This window comes from Serpula lacrymans (genome assembly GCF_000218685.1).
Source record: "Serpula lacrymans var. lacrymans S7.9 unplaced genomic scaffold SERLAscaffold_7, whole genome shotgun sequence".
NCBI classification, from domain to species: domain Eukaryota; kingdom Fungi; phylum Basidiomycota; class Agaricomycetes; order Boletales; family Serpulaceae; genus Serpula; species Serpula lacrymans.
In genome coordinates, this window is record NW_006763296.1 from 2,374,920 (window position 1) to 2,399,834 (window position 24,915).

At 45.9% G+C, this 24,915-nt stretch overlaps 6 protein-coding genes across 6 annotated transcripts; 2 read left to right on the plus strand and 4 right to left on the minus strand.

Moving 5' to 3' along the window:
* Nucleotides 1-41: 41 nt before the first annotated feature.
* SERLADRAFT_469023 (uncharacterized protein) lies at nt 42-1,845 on the minus strand (the record flags this gene model as incomplete). Its single annotated transcript, XM_007318943.1, has 7 exons — nt 42-206; nt 273-473; nt 530-902; nt 957-1,316; nt 1,378-1,536; nt 1,584-1,606; nt 1,661-1,845. 6 exons carry the CDS (start codon nt 1,786-1,788, stop codon nt 275-277), a joined length of 1,242 nt encoding a protein of 413 aa, XP_007319005.1.
* Nucleotides 1,846-2,888: 1,043 nt separating this feature from the next.
* Nucleotides 2,889-3,520, plus strand: SERLADRAFT_438580 (uncharacterized protein; the record flags this gene model as incomplete). Its single annotated transcript, XM_007318944.1, has 2 exons — nt 2,889-3,261; nt 3,354-3,520. The coding sequence occupies 2 exons, from the start codon at nt 2,889-2,891 to the stop codon at nt 3,518-3,520; spliced, it is 540 nt and encodes a 179-aa protein (XP_007319006.1).
* Nucleotides 3,521-4,406: 886 nt separating this feature from the next.
* SERLADRAFT_469025 (uncharacterized protein) lies at nt 4,407-5,338 on the minus strand (the record flags this gene model as incomplete). Its single annotated transcript, XM_007318945.1, has 2 exons — nt 4,407-4,474; nt 4,506-5,338. The coding sequence occupies 2 exons, from the start codon at nt 5,259-5,261 to the stop codon at nt 4,451-4,453; spliced, it is 780 nt and encodes a 259-aa protein (XP_007319007.1).
* Nucleotides 5,339-6,399: 1,061 nt separating this feature from the next.
* SERLADRAFT_391040 (uncharacterized protein) lies at nt 6,400-6,953 on the plus strand (the record flags this gene model as incomplete). Its single annotated transcript, XM_007318946.1, has 3 exons — nt 6,400-6,622; nt 6,678-6,850; nt 6,901-6,953. 2 exons carry the CDS (start codon nt 6,430-6,432, stop codon nt 6,722-6,724), a joined length of 240 nt encoding a protein of 79 aa, XP_007319008.1.
* A 142-nt stretch (nt 6,954-7,095) lies between these two features.
* SERLADRAFT_356374 (uncharacterized protein) lies at nt 7,096-10,308 on the minus strand (the record flags this gene model as incomplete). Its single annotated transcript, XM_007318947.1, has 10 exons — nt 7,096-7,428; nt 7,479-7,517; nt 8,003-8,133; nt 8,187-8,461; nt 8,535-8,601; nt 9,153-9,370; nt 9,547-9,564; nt 9,666-9,709; nt 9,981-10,175; nt 10,268-10,308. The coding sequence occupies 9 exons, from the start codon at nt 10,109-10,111 to the stop codon at nt 7,395-7,397; spliced, it is 957 nt and encodes a 318-aa protein (XP_007319009.1).
* A 657-nt stretch (nt 10,309-10,965) lies between these two features.
* On the minus strand, nt 10,966-13,247 carry SERLADRAFT_469035 (uncharacterized protein; the record flags this gene model as incomplete). Its single annotated transcript, XM_007318948.1, has 13 exons — nt 10,966-11,281; nt 11,336-11,458; nt 11,509-11,572; nt 11,626-11,904; nt 11,955-12,044; nt 12,098-12,229; nt 12,287-12,428; nt 12,491-12,594; nt 12,650-12,736; nt 12,792-12,948; nt 13,002-13,087; nt 13,144-13,167; nt 13,228-13,247. The coding sequence occupies 13 exons, from the start codon at nt 13,228-13,230 to the stop codon at nt 11,142-11,144; spliced, it is 1,431 nt and encodes a 476-aa protein (XP_007319010.1).
* Nucleotides 13,248-24,915: the final 11,668 nt, after the last annotated feature.

Consider the following 24,915-nt stretch of genomic DNA (forward strand, 5'->3'; position numbering starts at 1 on the left):
AAGTCATTATGCCTATCAAGTTCGGACTCGGATTTCCCAAGCTTTCACTAAATTTCACTCCCTATAAACCATCAGCGCCCAGCAACTGTATCGAGGACTTCGTACAATAATCAAAACTAGCAGATAAATGCAAATGCGCGTAAAGCAGTATACACCAGTCTATAGTTATCTAGTACGTCCTGCAAAGGTGCTAATACTGATAGATACTGTTGATTATGATCCCAAGTCCAATGGGTATACGAGAGTGCCAGAAAGAAATGGAGCACACAGACCTCTACATAATAATGCATTTATCTTTTTTATTTTTCTTGCCTGGTTTGTCGCCTTCGGGGCGCTTTGTCCGTTGTTGTTGTTGTTGTTGTTGTTGTTGTTGCTCTTTCTCCATCCGTTCTACCCGTTTCCTTTCGCGTTGTAAATATAACTGATGTGCCTTTTCGTCCTCTTCGGCCTGTAGCTGTCGAGCCAGTGCCCGACTATAGTTCCTAGATTAGTATTACTCACGAACACAAGGTAAACCAGATATACATACTCTGCAGGGTCAACGACGGAGAATTGGCCACTTTCCAACTCAAAGGCTTGCAGCGCGCTTTCTGCTGTGTGCCCAGCAAAATCTCCTCCAGCCGGACTGGATTTCACAAAGTCAGAGTCAACAAACGTCGACCAGCCTCCATCAACATCTTCTATACGTTCCCATACCACTGAGGGCTCGTTGAGAAAGACATAATCGGTGACGAGCGAGTATAGAGAAGCTTCTTCGCCCTCTGGCTTATACAAAACTGACAGATGAGAATTTCGGAAGAGTGCAACGAGAGTGCCAGGCTCTAGTTTTGATGCCAAATGGAAGAGACCATAATAGGTCAATTGCGACTGCGTATTATCGAGGAAAGTACGAATAACGATAGCTTAAACGCCAGTAATCAGAATTAGCGTGTTATAAATATATATAAGAAGCTCACCCTGTTCGATTTTCCGTCGATCACTATCAGAGTAGCGATCGGTCGAGATGCTAGGCCCTGCTTGACTGGGTCCTGCTTGGCTCGATCCCGCTTGGCTCGACCCTGCTGAACTGGGATCCTCGAAGGTGTCTGCGGTGAGCAAGCGTCCGTTGGTCGTGTGATCGGCACCCGCGATGAGATTGACTGCACTGTCATAGTCCTGGACGACAGCGAGTACCTCGGCCTCTGCGCTACTGGGATCTACAAGCCAACCGTGAACCAGTTTGATCCCTGCCTGCTCGAACATTTTGAGTTCACCACCAGCTCCTGCAGGTCTGAACGAGGTAGCCCCAGTGAACAACGGGTTGAGGTCTAGGCCCTCTGTAATCGTGGAAATGTACACGCGTTAGCGTGTATTGCGTAGATGAAAAGCGCGACGTACTGGTAGTTGTCGGCATGATCGATAGTACGGAAGAGATATCAATCCCGGGGCAAGTCATGAGGAGATGCTCTCCGACCAACTGGGATAAGAACTCGTAGGAGACGATTGTACGGTCATTAGGTTGGATTTCTATGTTACCACGGAGTAAAAGAATGTTGCCTGAGGGAAATTAGTGATATTCTGTACATATATCAGACAAGACATACAGATTGCAATGAAAGAGCACGGCCTTATGAAGTCCTGAGCATCAGCTTGAGAATAAACATGATTAGAGTGGACGAACCCATTGAAATTTTGAGTAACGATCTTGACATTCCGTCTTGAGGACCCTACTCCAAACATAATCTCCTTCAGATACCAGACATCTGCTTGGGAAGACTGGATGCTCTGAGCTTCTTCGTGCTCGGACATGGTATGAGTATTTACAGGTCAAGTCCAGACGCAGGGTATAATATGGCGGCGCAGCCTAAGGTTCACGTAGTTGCTGCGATCGCGGATGCGGTACCGCTGTCGTGGCTGTGCAACCCACTGTATTTCCCCGCGAAGAAATTAATCCGGGGATTGCCACTGCGAATTGCATTTTCTTTGTTCGATATACTGCCAGAGTACTTGTACTTTCATTTCTGCAGCAACATAATATTTCTTGGCCTGAATCACTTGTTCTTCCGCGCAATGTATCCGTCACAATCTCTCAGGCTACTCTAACAGAACCAGTATTTCTCGCACCAGGACCCCCCCAGGCAAATCTTGAGAAGACGCGATAATCGCGGACGTCAAAGCTGCATTGGCTGCAAAGTATCCCAAGGTAAGTAATGATCAGCCTCTGCCTAGTACTACTCTCACTGGTTCACACAGTTTTGCCTAACACGTCAAAAAATCGCGTTAAAAGATGACACAAAGCTCCTTCCAGACAGAACTACATCGAAAGGTATCAGTCTGGTTGGCGGTGAGGAACTCACTGAAGGTCCAGCGCCTCAAATTAGCTGGAGGACCGTTTTCTTGGTCGAATGCGTTCGCCACCACTCATATCTCCACCTCTGCTTTCAACTCAACGTATGGAGTAGATAACAGGCTGGATCGCCAAACAGTATAGCCACCCACTCATATAGCATTTCTCCGACCTCTTCTACGGTAGTCAGATACGACACAGTACATTGCAAAAGTAAGGCATCCTCAACCTTAAATATCGCGTTTATTCCGTTTATTCTTGAGTTGTTGATTTTGATACCTTACATTTCATCAAGCATGAGTTAGAAACCTTTTCGTAAATATCACCTCCCTTTGGTCCAGCAAAATTCTGACTGAGTGTCGACATAGTGTACATAGGTTTTCGCATGGAACTATGCCCTTCACGAGCATCTTCAAAAACTAATCAAGTAATCTGATAAAGACCTTTCCTTAGGACATCACTCACGTCCCTCAACAACTCTGCCCATTATCATCTTCTTACCGTATAGTCGCATCAATGCTCTCTTCAAACGTCTTCAACGAGCCAGGTGTGTTCTTGGCATATGCGATCTACAGCCCAACCTACGCATCCCTATCCCTATCCCTATCCCCCCACGTTCGTAGCTCTTATCGTGGAAATCCGATATTCCGCCAGATATGTGCGACCCTGCGCTCTGGCTGGCACGCCCCTTTCTGACATTTCTCCCCCTTGTCGAGAAACGAAACCCCTGACCTTTTTCACAGCTCGCAGAACACTCCAACCGCCCACACCACCCCGAAACCTCCCCCCGGCTGGGACACGCCAACGTCCCATTCCACACGATCATGGATTCTTCCCTCGACTCATGCCTCTACTTCTTTTTTTTCGAGCGGATTTTTCGACCCGCCCTCCCACCATTCCTCCCCAGAACTCGACCAACTCGACCAAAAGCTCGTGTGAGTACGATATGCCTATGCAGCATCGTGGATGTTCCTGGCAGTTCACATAGACCAGATGTACGTTATTCCCAACGTCCCCACATCTTAAGCTGCATGTATGTATGGTGCCCCAAATCCTGCGAAGAGCACCGAGCCCCTCTCATCTGGCTTACCACCCACACGTCCAAAGTCATCCTCATCGTCGTCATCACCCTCCCCGCATCTCAACCCCAACCCAATCCCACCCCTCACTCCACGGAAAATCGGGATCAAATGAGGGGAACAACTGATTTTTTTTTATTCTTTTCTTTTATGCTGATAACACACGTTAACTCGAGTGATTTTCACTACATTCAACTAGGTTCATCATTCACAAATGCAAAAGAAACGGCTCCCTGCCCACACTCTGGACACGGCATTCGTCGAATGAATACAACGCATATAGCATATAGTAGCAACAAACCATACAATTGCAAAATTGTGTATGCAATTCAAATTTCTTACTCTTTCGTACCAAACAAAAAGAAGAAGACGCCTGGATAATCATGATATACACTGTCAACACAGCTAGCGTAATAGATTGGCAAGTCAGAAACAATGAAATAAAGTGTTCAAGAGCAATGAGCATGTACGACGTCGCCATGGACAAACTGAAAGAAACAGATCTAGACGTACGCGACTTCATAACATCTTTGAGCTGAACATCGTCACTGCACCCATCGATGTAACGTAATATATTAACAGAGCGTTCACCAACAAGATCAAGCACATTTTTTTTTACGAATCAACGACAAACGAAGAACACATGACTGCAAGAAACAATATTGGTATTGTACCCAAGCGGCACATTCTGGATATTACTTGTAGCAAGACGTGTAGTACTTATCAGATATCGGATATCGAGTATCAAAAGAAAAAATTAATATGACAAGCGACGAAACAAACACACAGGGACAAAACCGTTCAAACCGAGCAAGCAAAAGCGATGATATCATGATGGCGGATATAGCACTACGAAAATAAAATAAAACAGAAAGAGAAAATGAAAGAAGAAAGGAAATGAAAGAAACAGAAATACAAGGCAACCACACAGCTCTCCGCTGGCAAGTCCTTTCTACGAAACCCCCCAATCGAGTCCAGACCATAGTATAGGCCATTATACACATTTTGAATCGTCGTCTTCGTCATTCCGATCCCCTGCCCTAGATCACACACACACGATGCCGTCCAACCACCGCTCTTCATACCTTCGCATTCGCCTCACTCGCTCTCCGATGTCGTTCAGGAAGCCCCACCATCGGACGCGTACCCACAGGTCCAATCTCGCCCCCCATCCCCACTCCATTTATATTCCCATTCGTGGTAGGCACACCCAACGTATCACCATGCTTCATTCCCTCCATCCCCATTCCATCTCCACCCTCGACTCCCCTCGCCAACAATGCCCGCTTCGAATTTGCAGGTCCCAACGTCTGGGATGGTAGTCGCTTGAATGACGGTCGCATCATATCTCCGTCAGACGACGCTGCGCCCTCCTCCGACACCACCGACGATTCTCGCGAACCGTCCATGTGTGTGTGCAGGACGGCAGGCGGGGGTAGAGAAGACGAAGCGTGCATAGGCGGCGCACTCACTTGTGCACCCATCTGGGGACCTGCATGCGGGTGATGTGGATGTGGATGCCGCATAGCAGACGAACCAAACGCATTCGCAAGCGAAGAAGTCGTAGACGACGAACTTGACGGTCGACTCATATTGTTAAAATCGAATCCGGGCACAACGTTCGCATTCATTCCAGGCCCATTTATATATGAACCGGCACTCGATGGCGGTACCGGGGGACTAGCGCTCATACTCGGTCGTGTCCCTCTTCGTTTAGGCACAAGATTAAGCTTCATCGCCGAATTGCGAGCGTTGACAGCAGCTTCGTAGCTTCTCAGATCCTCCGCATTTCCATGCAGCGTCGTCCGCAGCCCACTCGTGCCCTCCCCGGGTCCGCCAGCATGGCCATTGCCCATTCTTGCATGTGTATGCTCGACGGTGGGGGTCTTCACAGAAGGCAGAGACGATACACGTGCGCGCCTGCGTTGTCCAGCTGGAGATGCAGGTCCTCCTGGGGCCAACAACGCACCAGCGGCATCGAGCCCCGAAGTTCCAGAACTGCTAAGTGGGGTGCGCATATATGCTCTCCAGAAATCCCGCAGCTCCCTCATTTCTGCGTCCCGTGATGCCGGTGTAGGCAGCGCAGTCGATAGAGGTCGGTCCCGAGTGTGGGGTCCCGAATGTTGAACGGGTTTTGAAGGCATTGGTGTAGCATTGGGTGAATGCGGCTGCATACCGGACATGTGCGAGAAAAATGGGACACCGTCGTTTGAGAGACCAGCGAGCACATTAGGATCGTCAATAGACATCAAACCAAAGGCAGATGAAAAGCCACCTTCGCCATACTGGGGACGTTGTGAATTGGGAGGTTGAGACTGCTGCTGCTGATGTTGTTGCTGCTGCTGTTGAAATTGATCTCGATTTCGTTGATCCTGACCGAGGAGCATCCGTTGTTGTTGGTAATTATTAGATCCGCCGTGAAACATCTCGTTGCCTCCAATAGGCAGGTGGACATTGGATGACGCAGCACTTGATGGAACAGAGTGCGATGTCGCACTACCGCCATCGCTAAAATCCAATGAACCCTTTCTCGGGCGGTAGGCTGAAGCACTAGTCATGTTTCCAGAAAACATATCGTTCTGAAACTGATGTTGCGAACCCGCTGATCCCGGTGCGAATTGGGGTGCATCGCGATCGGAAGGAAAGTTCCGATTATAGTTTGAATGGATATCCTTGTCGTCAATGGGCATATAACGATGATTGAGAGGGACATCAGGGATGACGTTAGAGTGAGAAGGACTGGATGCGGATGGACCCTCGTTCCATCCGAACCAGTTTGCAGAAGGAGGTTGTGATGGATTTGTATACAACCCTGGAATGACTGCGGAGGTTGATTGTGGGTTCGATAGCATTGAGTTACCGGCACGGCGGAGGAGTTCAGCCTGAGCACGGTATTTTGCGACCATATCAGAGTCTGTTGCCATGGAGAGGGAGAGATGGGGGGCATCAGTTGTGGAAGGTGGGTAGGCAGAATTGAAAGCAAAGGTAGAGGCGAAAAGGGGGTCAGTTGATGTTGAGGTAGACATGCTGGGTACGCTTAATGGAGGAGGGCCTAGGATGAAGTCGTCTACATGGGAATGGGCGGACATGCGAGAGGATGAGGAGAGGGATGAAGAAGAGGAGGCAGGACGGGGATTATGGTGGCCGGGACCGCTTGGTGCGGTCTGGCGATGGAATTTGACAAAAGTGCAACGACATTTTCGCTGTACGCATTTTGCTAGAAAGGGAATGAGTGAGGGAGAAAGAGAGAAGAAAGGAAAGAGAGAACTGACAGCAAGGATTGCAACCATCACAGGGAAGGCTTGATTGGACGCACTGATCGCAGGCTTGTTTTGATGTGGTGGCACGAGAGGCGGATGCTGAGCCCTTTCTCCTGTTATTTGTTTGAGCCTGGGCAGGTTTCTCTGTTGCATGACACTTGTTTACATGTCTAGATAGTAAATCGCTGGAGGAAAGAGTGAGAAGAAGGGAGTGGGGAGAGGGAGAGCGACGGACCTCCTGGCGAACTGGTCGCCGCAGTGTTGACATTTGTATGGACGATCACCGGTATCTGAGGGGGGATGTCAGAGAGAGGATGGGGGGGAGGGGGAGGGGGACGTACGGGAACGCATGTGGCGTGCTACATGTTGTGGACGGGTAAAGGTAGCTTGGCAGACGGGACATTTGTGATCGCCACCCATGTTGATTGAGATGGTGGAGAGAGAGGGGAGTGGACTGGAATTGTGTGTTTGGTATATATTTACAGAGTACTTCATTGTAACACCCCAAAATCTAGATCACGGGTGTGTCCGCATGATGTCATCGAAGCGTTATCAGACTGTTCTCCTCGACATCCCGCTTGTCTCCATCCTCCCTGCCAACCACGCGTGCGGTGTGAATCATTCTCGTCTCATTGGCTCTCTATCGACGCTATCAACGCTCTCGCCCTCCCCGCCCTCCTCTCCTCGCCCTCCTCTCTGTCGCCAGGACGATGACGCACTTCTTTGGCCCTATTGACGCGAGATCGTGGCGGAGATCAAGCCACTAGCCAAGCCAGTCAGCCAACACGCCCCATGACGTCACTCGCTGCTCACCTCGGGGCAGCCACCGGTGCGAAGACGTCTGCGTTCGCTCTAAACAAAAGTCAGCAACATCGCTCGGCATCAGATCCTCGCCCATCCCACGCCCTTTCTCTGCGCAGCACCTCGGTAAATTGAAATTGCCCACATCCGGCATCTCTTCTCTCCGCAGCACTCCCCTCCCATGACGTCGCTCCACACAGCCACATTCCCTTATCTGGCCATCTCATTTCCGCGCTGCCCTCCCTTTCAATCTCCGGTATCAGCATCTTCGATACCGGGGTCGCATCCGACAACCCATCCGTGCGCGTATTCAATTAATACACATCTCCGCAGCACCCACCCGCGCGTCTCCTGCTGCGCACATCATCACCTTCCACAACACGCGTCCCAGTGCACCCGCCACCGAAACACCATCACACACAACCGACCATCATGGCCTTCAGCCCACCATCTCAGAAATATCAGTCGTTTCCACCACACAAAGAAATAGGGTGGAAATGTGAAACATTCATAGACAAATAGAATAGATACTCAACGGTGTCGTGTTGTCAACCCCAATGTACTTCATCTCAACCGGTATATAGTGCTTGTTGGGCAGCGCGTACGTGACTGCCTCCACCCCCGCGTTCTCCGCTATCACACGCTGTCCCATCTTGAACATCGTCGCCTAGTGTGCAACGTCACGTCCTCAGTCTCTCACACGCAACGCAAATCACCCACCTGCACACTCGCACTCTCGTCAGTCGCGAAGATGTCCAGCGTCGCAGTCCTCGCACGCTCAGCCACCCCCTCCCCGTCGTAAACACTGCCCGCCTCCATCTCCTCAGGCACATTGAACTCGAGCTTCTTACCATCACTCGGCGCTGCGATAGTCAACGGCCCAAACGTATATGTTAAATCGACAGACGTAGAAAATATACGATCGTCAACCTCAACCAGCGTCGTATACTCGTCGCGAATGAACCCAGAAAAAGCAGACCCCGTAGATTTCAGAACTGACCATCGAAAAAAAAAAAAAAAAAAAATCATGAGCGACGACAACGATAAGACCGATATCATCATACTCACCAAGCAAGTCACTAATCCCAGAAGACACCTTGCCCACAATCTTATCCTTCCCTGCAGATGCATCGATCTACACCATCATCATGTGATGGGGGAAAAAAGGGCGTTCGATCAGCCAAAGCAGTCGCAGTCATGCTATATATGCCACGCCCCCCGCAGCGTAAAGGAGAAAGCAAGGGAAGAATAAGGAAGGCGCCAAAGTGGCGACGTGGGGCGCGCGGGGATTAAGAGTCAGGGAGGCCTAGGAAATATTCATAAAATAATGGCAAGGTGCCAGTGGGGTCCAGGCCTCCAGGCTCCACTCCACTATCAAGCTCCACTGCACCCACACCTGTCCACTTATCCAATTATGAATATGAAAACAAGCCCGGAAGGGATCAGATCAACGCATAATAGCATGCACCACAGCAGAGGAAGCATTTAAGCTCGTCCCCACAAGGCAGATGCAGATCCGTAGTCCCGTAGTCCATAGTCCGTAGTCAAATCCTAATTCTAAAAATTCTACCGTACGAAATCGCGGTAAATATGCGAAATTTGATATTGTGCGTCAAGTCAAGGGTAAGAAGTGAAGAGCGAAGAAAAGGGAGGGAAGTATGGTCGGGGCAAGGGACATACACGTACCTCTGCGTTAACGATCCTTTTATCGTCGCCATCGCGCACGAACGCATGCGGGTGCGGCTGTTCTTGGCCTGGGGCGCCAACCGCAATACGGGACCATCGAAGCTTCTCAACAGTGATATACGCACGGTCGATGTGCGCATACTTCGACACGAGGTGGGTCCCGAGGTGGAGGGCGAAGCGTTCGGGGGAGAGAATGTGCGGAGAGACCTTGGCGAGGTCTGTCCCGGCGTTTAACCAGGGACGGATGTTTTCATGATCACGAATCACGGTGAGAAGATAACACGGCGAGGATGACGCCAATAAAAGGCCGCGAGTTGAAATGAGCAAAGGGAAAAGCAAAAAGGTTTTTGAGTTTAGACTAGCCAAGCACGGTCGGGAGCAGGGGGTAACGTACAGTATGTTATATTCTTGACTGCAGGGGAGCGGCGAGTGATCGCCGGGCGCGTTCGGCAAAGCGATAACAAAGCAAGTTAACATCGCTTCATCGCAGGGGACGATCAACGTATCACGTACTTGCATCGGTGGTCACCACGACTGAGTTATCGGCTTCGGTGTAGCTGGAAGAGAGAGCTTGTCAGCGGGGGTGTACGGCATGATCAACGACGCGCAAGCTGGTGCATCGTCACGGTTTGGATTGGAGTATGAAAGAATGAACTGCGGTGATCATCAGGACTACAGGGTCTACCGCGTCGAATCGCATGCCCGTGGACAGGGATCCTCTCCACAGCGCGATCTCCGTTGATGCGAGTCGCAGTTGGAACGAGGAAGCAGAGGAAAGAAATGATGCGGCAACCGTGACGTGAGGTCAGAGAGAGCGCACACACGTACCTCGTTTCTATTTTCCCCTCGAGCAACGCACAGACGTTATACTCGACGACATGGTGCCACTTCCCCTCTCTTACGACGCGGAACACGCGCACCTTGTCTTTACCGTATCGCGCAGCTGTGAGTGTAGACATTTTTTCGATTTTTGATTTTTAGAGTGATCGGGTTTGAGGTCAAGTTCTTTCGATGTTCCTGTGACTAAAAGAATTAAGAGCATTTAGGGATGGGTTATCAGAAATCGTCTCGGGATGAGTGTACGTTGTACGACATGCAAAGATGCAAAAACTTACAGTTAGACAATGATGATGGTGGTGGTTCTAGTTGAAGACCCGTTTAATTTAAAGCATCGAGTCATGCCAATGCTTAGAGCCATATAAGTCGAATGCGTAGTTCCGTAGTTCCGTAGTAGACTATTGATAACGCCAGCCACGTGCATTTATTGCCATCGGCATGCGGAACAACTGTCACTGATGAAAAAGCTGATAAGATAAGACTCGCGGTACTGGAATATTTTCTCACAATGTCACGGTATGGGTTGACATACAGAGACAGGCTTTAACGCGTTCCACTGGGAGAACATGACCCATGATGTGATCGCCATGCAATGCTTGTTCCGTTCGATGATTAACCCTGAGCCATAGCAGATGGAGGGATTTAGTAAGTTCAGCTTTCTTTTTCGCTTCCATATGGCCACAACACGACCTTTCACCTTTCCTCTCACCCTTCGTTTCGTACGGGCTCCCGCTTTTGGCCGCTTTTCGTTCCAACTCCACTGACCGACGTGCAAGATACTGCCCATACCAATAAGCGATTATCTTCTCTCTTCCTCTGACACACTAATGAAAGGATGATACAAAACCGCTGGAAAACACAGTACACGTGACGCGCAAACACGGGTATAAAGTCCGATACTCAGAAAACTCGAAACAACAGGCCAGTGAAAAGTTGCATGTGTAAAAATCCGAACCTGCGAACCTGCGTATGTCCTTGTCACAATCCAAATGGCATGAGATTAGCTTCGTAACTCTACAGTGCTCTGATACATACAGAAGTATACTGCAGTTGAGCAATGAAATAAAGAAATGTCAAAAATATAATCTCATCATTACACTTAATCTATTGGTCCGTTTGCAAGTGGGGGCACACTGACAAGAGCCCGCCTGCTCATGCCTCATCTGGGTATAACATGAGTTCCGGTCTCACTTTTTCGTCGAACTCCTCTGGGGTCAAGAATCCCAAGGCAACAGTTGCTTCCTTCAGCGTAGTACCCTCCTTGTGAGCCTTCTTTGCGCATTTAGCCACGTCTGTGAGACGAATAAAATCAGTAAGCATTCGATTGGCTGCATGAGAGTACGCACTGTCGTATCCCATGTGGCTGTTGAGAATCGTTGCCAACATTAATGATTCATTAAGGAGGTGATTTATCCGTTTTTCATTTGCCTGAATGCCGACAACACAGTTCCGAGTGAATGACCTTGAGGCTAATGACCAGTTAGATACAATAACTTAGACTTGTCGGTAAACGACTAACCATCAGAAAGTATTCTGATACTTTGCAAAACATTTTTTATGATGACGGGCTTGAATACATTGAGCTGTGGGAGATGTGAACAAAAATGCATCATCCTTGAGACAATCCTATCCCTACCTCGAATTGTCCACTGGCCCCCGCAATGCTAACAGTCGTCTGATTGCCCATGACTTGCGCGGCTACCATAGTAACTGCCTCACATTGAGTTGGGTTCACCTTGCCTGGCATGATACTGCTTCCAGGTTCGTTCTCGGGCAAGCTGAGCTCACCAAAGCCACAGCGAGGACCGGAACCGAGGAAGCGGATGTCATTGGCAATCTTCATCAAAGAACAAGCAATCACATTCAGAGCACCGTGTGCCTCGACCAAAGCATCGTGACTGGCAAGAGCTTCGAACTACGGGAAAATGTAAGACCAAAAGTGAGGTGATCAGAAGCTTCGAATACTTTGTTGGGGGCAGTCTTGAAGTCCAGACCAGTAATTTTAGATATTTCCGCGGCTACCTTCACATCGAAACCTTTCTTCGTGTTCAGACCCTACGGTATAACGATTAAGACCTGCTACCACATATGATGGTTCGAATGCTTACGGTACCAACGGCGGTACCACCTTGAGCAAGGAGGCTTAACCGAGGGAGCACACTCTTCACACGCTCAATTCCATTGTCAATTTGCTGAACATAGCCACTAAATTCCTGGCCTAAAGTCAAAGGAGTGGCGTCCTGCACGAGTTTGACGGTGGTGAGATTAATTGTTATGAGCAGAGTTTGAACTCTGACCTGTAAATGAGTCCTTCCGATTTTGATTATATGGCTAAAGGCTTCAGCTTTTTCATGAAGGGCATCGCGAAGCTCGATTAAAGCCGGTAACAACGATTGATTAATCTCCGTTACAGCTGCAACATGCATGGCAGTTGGGAAGCTAAGATATAAAATTAACATCGTCCTGAACTGAGTTAAATTAGGTTCAAAGTATACACATACGTGTCGTTACTGCTTTGGCTCATGTTGACGTGGTCATTTGGGTGGACAGGCTTCTTGGAACCTAGTTCACCGCCGAGGATCTCGATGGCACGATTTGAGATGACCTGGAATATCATGTTGGCAAAAATGTTATGCCGAGCAAAGTGACAGTTCGCTTACCTCATTAACATTCATATTGCTCTGAGTTCCACTACCAGTCTGGAAAACGACTAAGGGGAAATGATCCATGAGTTTGCCAGAAATCACCTGGAATTGCATATTGAGTAGATGCTCGACACTGGATGTAGAGATATTTACTGACATCGTCAGCGGCCGTTTGAATGGCCTGTCCAACCTTCGGATCCATTCCATATCCCATATTAACGACAGAAGCTGCCTTCTTCAGGACACCGAAAGCCTTGATGAGGGGTGGGGGCAGCCGTTCGGCCGGGCCGCCAATATCAAAGTTCTGTAATGATCTATAGGAAGCGATTCGAACAGATGATGCCCACCGAGAAACGCTCGTGCTTACCGTTGTGTTTGGGCACCCCAATACCTATCAGTAGGGACTTGAAGATCGCCAAAAGTATCACGTTCGATACGGTAAGAATTATTGGACTATAAGCCCGGGTCATTATCAGAACGACGGTGAGCTAAATTCTGGGTATGCTTACCATGATGCGTTCGGAGCTAGAGAACTGTCTGGATATGCTTACCACGATGTGTATGGAGCTAGGGAACTGTCTGGATATGCTTACCATGACGCGTACGGAGCATCAGCGAATACGTCTGACCGTGGGACGTCCTTATATAGTCCTGGACCCGTAGGATCCATTTAATGGTCAGTGTTTTCAAAGGACCTTTTAGTCGTACCTTTTAATGTATTTCGATGTCCGCTCCGGTTTCTTCCGTGTCTGACCAAGAGTCGTGGGAAATCAAGAGTTGTTGAATCAGCTCTGACAGTCCTGCACCTGCAAAGAGATCTAATGTAGCATCGCCCTCCGGGCACCTTGGCACCGACAATGTTGGTGCACATGAGCTCAACTCATAGTGATACATTAATAAATTCAGTCATGATCTATAACAAAGGGGACAGTGGTCCCAAATGCCACATTGTGTCGGTTATTTTGCTTAGGTTTGCTCATGTGGTTTTTGTGGCAACACAGGAGCAGCAGTACAGTAGTAGTAGTGAACACAGCAAAAATTGTAGCCACACTGAAGAATTCTCATTACTCAAAAGATAATGTGGAGCAGCTCAGTCAAGAGCAGCGGAATGCTTTTGATACCATCATACAGTCAATTTATCATGATTGGGGAACAACTTGCTTTATTCACAGTGCTGAAGGTAAGGAACATATCTCTGCAATACAATTGCCGCTGCCGCTCAAGCAAGAGATAATCATAATGTTGCTCTATGTGTAGCATCCTCTGAGACTGAATCCCTGCTCTTGGAGGGTGGTCGCACAGCTCATTTAAGCTTTAGAATGTTGGATATTTGGACCCTCCAGCACGGGAACAAGCATGGGAGAAGGATTGGGCAAATGAATGCCGTAACAACGTAAATACAAAGCTTCTTATATACAAATATACGTAAATATCATGTGAAAAAACAATGGTAGCCACAAAAGGCCAGTTATTATCACAGAGTAAATCTTTGGCCAAAGCTCCAAAGTTCACTTATGTAATATAATTTCTACATGGAATCCCTATTCCTGTACATGAAACATCCACATGCAGGATTCCAAAAAACTCTGACCTCCATGAGGTATTGAGATATACTGGAGTTGTTGTCTGGGATGAAGCACCAATGTAACACTGTCATGGAATTGAAGCACCTTGCCTGTTACAGTATCACCCGTCCTTGTTTGTTCAACACAAACACCTACCCTAAAGTAGACACTATATATATAGGCCTGTATTGTAGTTACTATCTCCAATACAATTGTACACTTCAACAGTGTAACTTGGTATTCATCAGTCAAAACCCTCATCATCAGAATACGTCTCAAACTCGTTCACAACAAGCTTATCAGAAACCACTTGTATATCCAAAACCCAGCGTTACCAGGCTTGCACATTCCAAATGTAACACTGCTAAACAACATTTGTTGTTCCAAGAGGGTCAAGGCAGCATACTATTTCTGCCTCTCTTAAAAGGCCACGACTGTGGACAAATATTCATGTTTGCTATCTCACACAGAACATGCACCTGGACCATACTCCAGAAAGTGAAGCCTTTGCTAGCTGGCTTCTGGATGTTGGTGGTGATCGTGGAATTGCAGGAGATGGAACAATTGAGCTTCCTGCCAACATGCTTATTCCAGAAAACACCATAGACTCATTAGTTGACACTACCAATCCTGGAATTGCACATGGAGACAAAAATGACCATTATCTCCTCCACTGCACCATACTCTTTGCAAAAAATGATGCCGTTAGTGACCTTAATTCAGCAATCCTCACAAAATTCCCTGGAGAAGAGTTAGTAGCTCTGTCACTAGATAAAGTAGTTAGAGAGGGGCATGAATATTATCCTGTGGAATTCTTGAACTTCTTGCAAGTATCTGGCCTTCCTGAAGCGCACCTCAAACTTAAAGCTGGATGTCTGCTTATGCTCCTCCACAATATTGATACCCTAAATGAACTCTGTAATAAAATATGCATAATTTTGATAGAGATAAAAATAAGAGTATTGAAGTGCAGTCACAGGCCTTGGGAGGAAAACATGCAGGAAAGATAGCTTTTATTCCACACCTCACATTGGAACCTTCATTGGAAGAATTGCCCATCAAGCTATCACATCATCAATTCCCTGTCCATGTTGCCTTTGCCATGACTATCAACAAATCTCAAGGGCAATCAGTGACACAGGCCTCACCATTTTTACTAAAGTGTTTTATTCTCAGATCATATTACCATCCTTTACCATTTTTGGAGTCTCTTTTTTTATTTCTCGTCAATTTATTAATATAATACCACAGACTTTTTATGTTACAATATATGTTGATGTTTGTAAAGATTCAATAAACCATCTGCTTGAATCCAGTATACTATGCACAGGTTCATACATTACAGATAGCATAAGTTCACTGACTTAACATTTTGATCACTTGTTAGTATTATTATTATTTATCATACATCACACTAGTGGCAGAGCCACGGGCTAGACCTTGTTTTATTAAAGGCTATGCAGTAGTGACAGCCAATCCCAATCCTTAGTTATGTTGGATCAAACATTTCCACCCCAAGAATACCACTATATGATGTGGGTGAGTTTATTACTTGTAAAGGTGCTTTCCCTCAACCACCTGCCCCCAGCTGGTCTATTTTTCAACATGAAGATGGGGCCCTTCCACCCATTTTGGTGTCTCTCATGTGCAAAGATTGAATTGGCAACAACAGTGGGGGGAGTGGGGAGTGATCAAATCCACTCCATACAGTTTGAAATAACTGTCATCAATTCTGACAACATTGCGTCCAAAAATTTGAGCAAGGTGTTCTATTGGCCCCTGCCCTACAATTTCTGGTAAGTACATCACCAACACAGGCTTGTCAATGCCACATGGGTTGTTACAGGGGTGATGGAATTGAGCACTTTATTGTGTGTTAAGTTTTCAGGAGATAGGTCAAGGGGAAATATTTTAAAGCAAGGTGAGTGAGTATCTTGTTGGTCCCACAATGAGCAGGAACACTGTGGTAGGGCATCAGTTTTTCTCATCAATTTCCTTGCAATAACTTACACAATAACGGATTGTCCACTCAGGCTGCCAGTCTTTGAGCAGAAGGTGGATACATCAAATACTGATTGTATTATGCAGGAGAGTAATGGCCAGCCAGTTGATTACTTAGATACTGGCTGTTATGGGCCTCATGGGGCTATGTCCACAGCATGATTTCATTGGAGATTCACCAATGCAATGGGACTCAAAACCTGTTGAGGTGGCTCCATATTGTCATGCACCAAAATTGATTGGTTGTTACAATAACACAATTTCCGGACATTTCCCTTTTTTCATTCTCCGCTTTAACTTTATACTTTAGCTTTTACACATAGTGCTACGCGGCATTTCCCCTTTCCCGCACCGCGCTGCCTTTCTCTTATTTTAGATTCAACTCTCTCACGCAGTGGAGCTGGCCATACGGGCTAGGCCCTATGACATCATCAGCCACTGCCTTCAATCTACTGTATAGTACACATGTACAAACAAACATGTAGTAGTATATATACCCCAATAGATCCAGGAGACTCCTCAGCGAGTCCTCCTGTTGTATACCAACTAACTCACTGCAGCCTAAGGGGTAACCACTCCCCAACTTCATCTTCTTATAGTGTGTTCTGTGTGCACCGGAGTAATTCACTCTTGGTTGTTACATTGGTAGCATAAACAGGTGTCAATAATGAAGCAGATATTCAAAAGACTCACCTTTGCACCACCCCACAGGCACAGTGCCACATGGAATAGTAATTAATATTGCTTTTTTTGAACTTGTGGCTGATCAGCACCACCTCTATTAGGCAATCAAATCATGCTCACCTTTGCTTTCCATTCGGTACTTTCCGCATTTTGGCATTTTGGCAAATTTTTGTGTTGCCACTGGCTACACATTGCGCCCTTGCTTTTGGCTCCCTATTTTAGTCTACTTCTCCGTCACCTCCACCCTCCTCCTACTTGTTTTCCTTGCTCCCCCACCATACCTGATGTCACCACTTTCCATCTGCTTCCGTTGCCAATCCGTTGACTACCACGTGCCACTGCTGGTATCAGCAAAGCCCTGGTGGCTGGTTAAAATTGGGCAACAGGTCCATCTTTATGACATTGATCTTCCATCATATACTATCAAATCATTGGTCGTTCATCTCGCCTGGTTGGAGCATGGGTGGGTAGTTTTTGAGCTGGAGAAGGTTCATCCCCTCACGTTGCCTATGTATATCACTGTCCTATTCACTTGGGTACATTTATCCTTTGTCCATTGTCTTTGCCAGAGCTACACTTACCACACACTGCCTGGGATTCACTTGTTCCAAATTGGAACTACTCCTCTCCCTTCCTTGTTTCACCAGGTGGTCCACTATAACCAGGCCATTGGTAAAGCCATGGAACTGTCAAATTTGGACTAGGTGGTGGACTGGTGGCTCCAGTTTCTTTTTTTTTCAGCAGAATATTCATTTGCAGTGCAATTATATTTGATTTTTGAATCATTTTTATGGACACATATTTTTTTAGAATGCCTGACTGACAAGAAAGGCACTGTGTTGATACTGATATTTTTTTGCCTTGCCCTTTTTTTACTGCATCTTCTCATGACATCATGATTTTATTACTCTCTTTCTGCTATTGGACTATATTGACGATCTTATCCTGTACCACCTGCACAAAATTTGTCAGTGTACATTCCTTCCTTCATGTTCTTTCTCATTCTTTTTGCATAGTTATACTGTGCATAGCCTACCTCTTTTTTACTATATAAACCCCTGTATTAAGCCTATACACAAGTTCCATAGAATCTGGGAGGATTGTATTGTTAGTTTGTTTTTGTGTGTGGTTTTCAAACAGCAGTTCTCATCTTCAACAGTGATTGTTGCTTGGTACCCACTAAGCCCCAGGCTACTAGTACTTGGACATAGGGGACATTAACCGGTTGGGTCTGACTAGTCCTCACCTTTGAGTTTGAATCATTTGGGTTTGACTGGTGGTATGGAGGACTTTGACAATATTCTAGTAGCTGCAGACTTCAGCCAGGTGTGCATTTGTGGTTTTTTTTTCTTCTCATATAGGACTATTTACTAGGCATCAAAAATTGTGCTTGAGGGGGGGAAATGGCTCTCAGGAGCCCTGACCAGGGCAAAGGAAGCCTTTAACAACAAGAAATGCCGGTTAGAATTCCAGTCAAGCCATGTTGCACTGGAAGGAACTTTATCAGAACAAGTAGATGGCGGCAGGGGCCTGGGGAAGCCCAGTAATTATGCCAGTGGTCCTGCCTTTGAATTGCTTCAATCCAGCTCCTCTGATACAAACCCAGTGGTGAAATTCATAGTATTCTCAACACTATTGGTTCCTACTGTAATATAATCACTCCCCAACCTATAGAGCCAAGTGAAGACTGGGACAGGTCTTCAAACAACTTACCACTTGCGCAGTGCAGAACATGCAGAGCAAATCAATGTCTACCACTACGCTTCCAAGATTTTCTCCCCGAGTCTCCTCCTTTATGTACCATTCTATTATCCCAATCATCCAACCCGACCATCTCAGTTCTCAAAGCCAATAATTCTCATATTGAACCATTCACTGTGAATGTTAGCTCTCACCCTCCAGCTAGTACATGCATGCAGTCCATCTGTGATTGTGTCAAGAGATTTTTTGACACACCACAGAACATATTTGGACTATTTTTTCAATTTTATGGAGAGGAGCTACCATCATGTTACCCTGAGGACTCAGAAGACTCAGATACCTTGGAAGACACGCCCACTCCATTTCAAGTTGAAGGATATAGTGATCATTCTTTCAGCCCGTACCCAAACAAAAGTTGCTTTTGTCTGGGCAACTGGTATTGGAATTACAGTGTTCACAAGTTGCAGGAATTGTTCAGGCAGCTCATTGATATTATTGGAAACCCATCCTTTTGTCCTGAAGACCTTCAAAATATGAAGTGGAGCAAAATCAAAAAGGATTTGGGCCCCAATATTCTCAATGGCAAATGGCTGGATCAGGATGCAGGCTGGCAAAAAACACCTGTAACTATTTTGGTTCCATTTCATAGCAGATTAGTGGACCCTGGGACTCATGACTATTATGTTACTGATTTGTTCCATTGTTCACTCATTCAGATCCTTTGCAACAACCTTGCAAACCCTTGTGATGACCAGCTTTTTTATTATGAGCCATATAAACTGTTCTGGCATCCAAGTGATCAATTGCATGAAGCTCAAGTCCACGGTGAGGCTTATACTTCATATACATTTCTGAATCCCCACCAGAGCCCCCGGGTGTTACAATACACAATTTATGGACCTTTAACTTTCACTTTCTGCTTTAAGTTTCTTTCTTTGTTTTCACACACTATGCCATGCGGCACTTTCCTTTTATTCAAACTCCCCTTTTCTTGTGCTCCACTGCTTTCCTTTATTTTAGATACAAGTCTCTTATGCAGTGGAGCTGGTTACATGGGCTGTGCCCTATGACATTATCAGCCACTGCCTTTATTAACTGTATAGTACACATGTACAAACAAACTGTAGTAGTATAAATACCCAATAGATCCAGAAAACTCCTCAGCGAGTCCTCCTATTGTTTACCCACAACTAATTTGGTCCTTTCTTAAGGGGTAACCACTCCCACTCACTTCCTCACTGCTTGTTTGAGTTGTGCGCCAGAGTATACAAACTCTTGGTTGGTACACCGGGTGCAATATTCCACCCAACTTACTTCCTTTGGCAATACACAACTTTGGGCGCTCTATGTCTATTTTGCCAATGAATATAAGTATCATCGTGCCAAACCATCCTGTCACTTGTGCAACCATGCAGCCTATTTTCAACCCGTGATTGCTGTTTCTATTGTAGCTTATTCACATTGTTTGACTTGTTTTTATTGATTTATAGCTCCCAACGATTTTGCAAAGACTCATGCCAGCAACAGCAAGCTTACTAGCGCCTTCATGACACATTGTCAGCATGAGTGTTTTCATGCACAATAGTGTATTCTACTTGATGATGAATTCCTACATGTGTATCACCATGGTGTCATCATCAAGTGTTGTGATGGCATTAATCATCAGTTTTATCCCTGCATCCTAACCTATTTGGCAGATTACCCTGAAAAGTAGGTCCAATGTGTTCTGTGCAACAATTTTCCTCATCTTATGTAGGATACTAATAGCAAGTATAAAAAACCTTGGAAACTGTCCCTGTCTTTCATGTTTAACACCTATAACTTTGGTTCCCAATATTGGACAAGACACCAATATGCTGAATCAAGTTGTCAAAATTTGCATTGACAGCGCTGAACAGCGGAAGAAGGTTGCTGTCAGGCAACAAATACAAAGCTAGGTAACAAAAATCAATGCCTGGCCAAGTCCTTGATAGAAGGCGGTGGATCAGAGTATAAAAGTTGAAAAGTATATGTATAGGTGTGAATCAAAACTAATATTGAACCAAAGAATAATACAGTGAATATCTACTCCTTATATACTAAATAGTAGCGGTCAGGCCAGAAGGAAAGAAAAGTACAAGAGCGGCCTGACTGAATAGTTAACCAATAAGAAAAAAGGGAAAGTGGTCCGATCTATTGTATTTACTAATTGTGTGAGAGAGAATCTTGGTAAGAGATGTACAATTAGCTGCATTGGTAAGCCCATGAGAAGGCACTGAGTCATAGCCTACATTACTGATTAATATCTCTCTGAAGTATTCCCAGACATAGTATTGGATTGTTGCTATGCTATTTGGATATCTTCTTGAGGGTCTATGACGGTTCTCCTTTCTTGTAACAATAGGATGTGAGTATAAAGGGAAAATAAGAAGAAGAAAGATAAGAATAATAAGGTACCGGCTGTGATTTCTAGTCCAAGGGCTAGAGGAGTGATGGGGAATGAGTCGGATAACCACAATATGATGGGAATGCAATGAGAAAAAATCAATTCCTCACAGTTGCAGTTGCTTGTGATTTGATCTACAAGAAGAATTATGCTGTGAACAGCAACAACATTAATAGACTCCTGATGGCCAAATCCTTGGTTCCAACTTTGGTGTGTAGTAGTGGTGTCTGAAGATGGGCAACACACTGACCGCTGGTGCTCTTCCACATCACAGAATGCATTCTCCCACAGGCTGGGTCCATTGGGTTTCAATGTATATTTAATGCTTGTTGTTAATTTCATGCATGAGGTTGAGCTAGGGGTGTGGAAGTCCCTTTTGGTCTATCTTCTATGGTTATTAGATACTGTCAATGGGGGGCTCTTAGATAGATTGGATATAAGGTTAGTCTTTGTTCATTCTCTCAGAACTCAGTGTTAACAATTGTTAAAGATATAACCAGATCCCAACTTACGGAAGTGATACTATCCGGCAATTCACAGCTAACACATCTGAAATGCAGAGAATGACAGCCCACCATCTTGAAGACTTGCTGCAGGTGAGCCCTTCACGTTTCTTTCAACATTTTTGCAGCATTTTAATTCTTCCACTATGCAGTGCGCCATTCCTGTATTCAATGGCTTAATTACCATGTTACAACCAAGAGTGAATTACTCTGGCGCACTCAGAACACACTATAGAGAAGATGAAGTTGGGGAGTGGTTACCCCTTAGGCTGCAGTGAGTTAGTTGGTGTACAACAGGAGGACTCGCTGAGGAGTCTCCTGGATCTATTGGGGTATATATACTACTACATGTTTGTTTGTACATGTGTACTATACAGTTGATTGAAGGCAGTGGCTGATGATGTCATAGGGCCTAGATGGCCAGCTCCACTGCGTGAGAGAGTTGAATCTAAAATAAGAGAAAGGCAACACGGCGCGGGAAAGGGGAAATGCCGCGTGGCACTATATGTAAAAGCTAAAGTATAGAGTTAAAGCGGAGAATAAAAAGAAGGGAAATGTCCGGAAATTGTGTTATTGTAACACTACCCCCCTTCTAAGGCTCGACTTCCAGGCGAGACCAAATGTCGGAGGTAGTGGTCAAATTTTCGGGCATAGGTTGAAAAAGGGAATTAAAAAGTTTTGAATCCATGCCTCTAAGCTTCCTGGGAGCTGAGGGATTCTTAGAATAAAATTCACGAACAGCGCTGCGGGAGTTTTCCAGATGGGTTTCTGGTTCCCACGTTCTGTCCTCGTCTCCATAGCCCTTCCATAGGACCAGGAACTCTAATTTACCACGCTTCAAGTGTGCGTCTACCACTCGTTCGACCTCAAATTCTTCTTCACCTTCCTGGGTGACTACAACCGGTCCAGGCCGGTCTACACGCTGTCCCGGCAGCGGTCCCTTGTAGGGTTTCACACGGCTAATATTGATCGTGGGTACTACCCTCATTCGTTTTGGGAGTTCCAGCTCCACCGCATTGGGTTTGACTTCCTTAATCCGGTAAGGGCCAATCCACTTTTTGGTCAGTTTTCTGGACTGCCGATCTTTTAATTTTAAATGGTCAGTGTCTAACCAGACCAGGTTGCCGACCTTGTAATCAGGGGCCTTAGAGCGTCTACGCTCTGCCCTGTCTTTCATCTGCTCTGCAGTTCTAAATAGCGCCTTGCGCATTTTGTCTAAGACAGACTTCATGTCTTTTACCATGTTCTCAGCAGCCTCATTTTTGCTTTTGCCAGGTTCCACACCCATTTTAGGGAGGTACAATCTAGTAACCTCGAATGGTGCCTTGCCTGTAGCCAACGACTGTTTGATATTGTATGAGAACTGGGCTATTTTTAGCCACTTGGCCCAATCTGTCTGTCTGTCATTAATAAATATCCGGAGATACTGTTTCAACTCCTGGTTGAGTCTCTCCGTTTGTCCATCAGTTTGCGGATGGAACACCGTTGATAATTTAGGTTTGATGCCCAGCATCCGGCATAGTTGTTCTTTCGTGAATTTGCTAGCAAATTGTAGTCCTCTGTCAGAGATCACCGTCTCTGGCAATCCGTGGATGGACCATACAAAATCTTTAAATAAATCTGCTGTACCGGCGGCGGTGATGGTTTTATTGGTAGGTATGAATACTACTTCTTTAGAGAAGCAATCCACTACTACCATTACTGAATCATACCCGTTTGACTCGGGCAGATCCGTCGTGAAATCAACCGATATATCCTGCCAGGGTCCAGCTGGTATTGGGTTCGGCATAAGTTTACCGGCCGGCGGTTGGTGAGAGTTCTTGGCCATGGCACATCTTAAACAGGATTTTACGTATTCCTGTACGTCTTTGACCATGCCAGGCCACATGTAGTTTCTGGAGATCAACTCCATTGTTTGTTGCCACCCAGGGTGCCCAGCCACTGGAATGTCATGGTGTCTATCTATTGCCTTGATCCTTGCGGACTCAGGCACATAGATTTTGTTTTTAAAATGAAAGAGCCCGTCTTTCCATAAATAATTTTCATTGCCATCAAGGCACACCTTTTCTTCTGAGGAAATGTCTTTCTTGAAGACTTCTAGAAGATCGGAATCTTGCCCAATTCTAACATTGGCAACCCTTGATTGATCTATCAAGGTAACACCTTTGTTGTCATCTTCAATGCCGTTGGCATGATCCTCTCTTCTGGATAAAGCATCTGCTTTCCCCATTGAGCTTCCAGGCTTATGAATTAATTTATAATTAAACCTTGACAAGTACACCACGTAGCGGGCCTGTCTTTGGTTCAAGTCTCGGGCCGTCATAAAGTACTCTAGGTTTTTATGATCGGTCCAAATTTTGAATTGGTGTCTAGCACCTTCTAAGTAGTGCCGCCAGTGCTCTAGAGCTCTAATGATGGCTAGCATCTCTTTGTTGTAAATTTGATAGTTGCGCTCTGTAGGCGACAAACTATGCAATAAATAGGCACAAGGTCTCCAAAGATCGTCAGGGCATTTGATTGATAGAACAGCCCCAGTAGCAAAATCAGAAGAGTCGGTTTCTAGCCGGAACTCTTTGTCTAACTCTGGAAATGCCCATATGGGCGCTGTTGTAAATGCCTGTTTAAGCTTATCAAAAACTTCTTGTTTTTTGGTGCCCCAATGCCAAACAATGTCCTTTTTTGTGAGATTGTTCAACGGTCTCGTGATTTTCACAAAGTTTTCAATAAACCTTCGGTAGAAATTGCCTAAGCCAAGGAAGGCCCTAACTCCTTTGACATGAGTAGGTTCTGGCCATTCCAAAATAGCTTGAACTTTCTCAGGGTTCATCCTGATTCCATTCTGGCCTATGATCATACCGAGGAAGTCTACTTCCTTCACTTTAAAATTACATTTTTCGGGTTTGACGAATAGGTCCCGTTCCTGTAAGCGTCGAAGGACTTCTTGCACGATCTTGTCGTGCTCAGCCTCATCGTCCGACTTCGTAAATATTAATAAATTGTCAATGTAAATGACGACACAGTTTTCCATATCCGCAAAGATCTCATTCATCATGCTCTGAAAGGTCGCCGGTGAATTGGTCAACCCAAAGAACATGACAAGGGGTTCAAAAGATCCTCGGTGGCACGTGAACGCAGCCTTCCAAGCATCTTCTTCTTTGATTCGTACATTATTGTACCCCCATCTGAGATCCATTTTTGTTAAGATCTTGACGCCAGCCAATTTGTCTACTAGCTGACTAATCAAAGGCAGCGGATACGCGTTTTTAACCGTGTGCTCATTTACGTAATGATAGTCTATAATCATGCACTTTTTACCATCCTTTTTAGGAATGAAGAACACCGGGGACATTATAGGACTTTTGGAAGGTCTGATGTAACCCTTTCTAAGTTGTTCGTCTATGA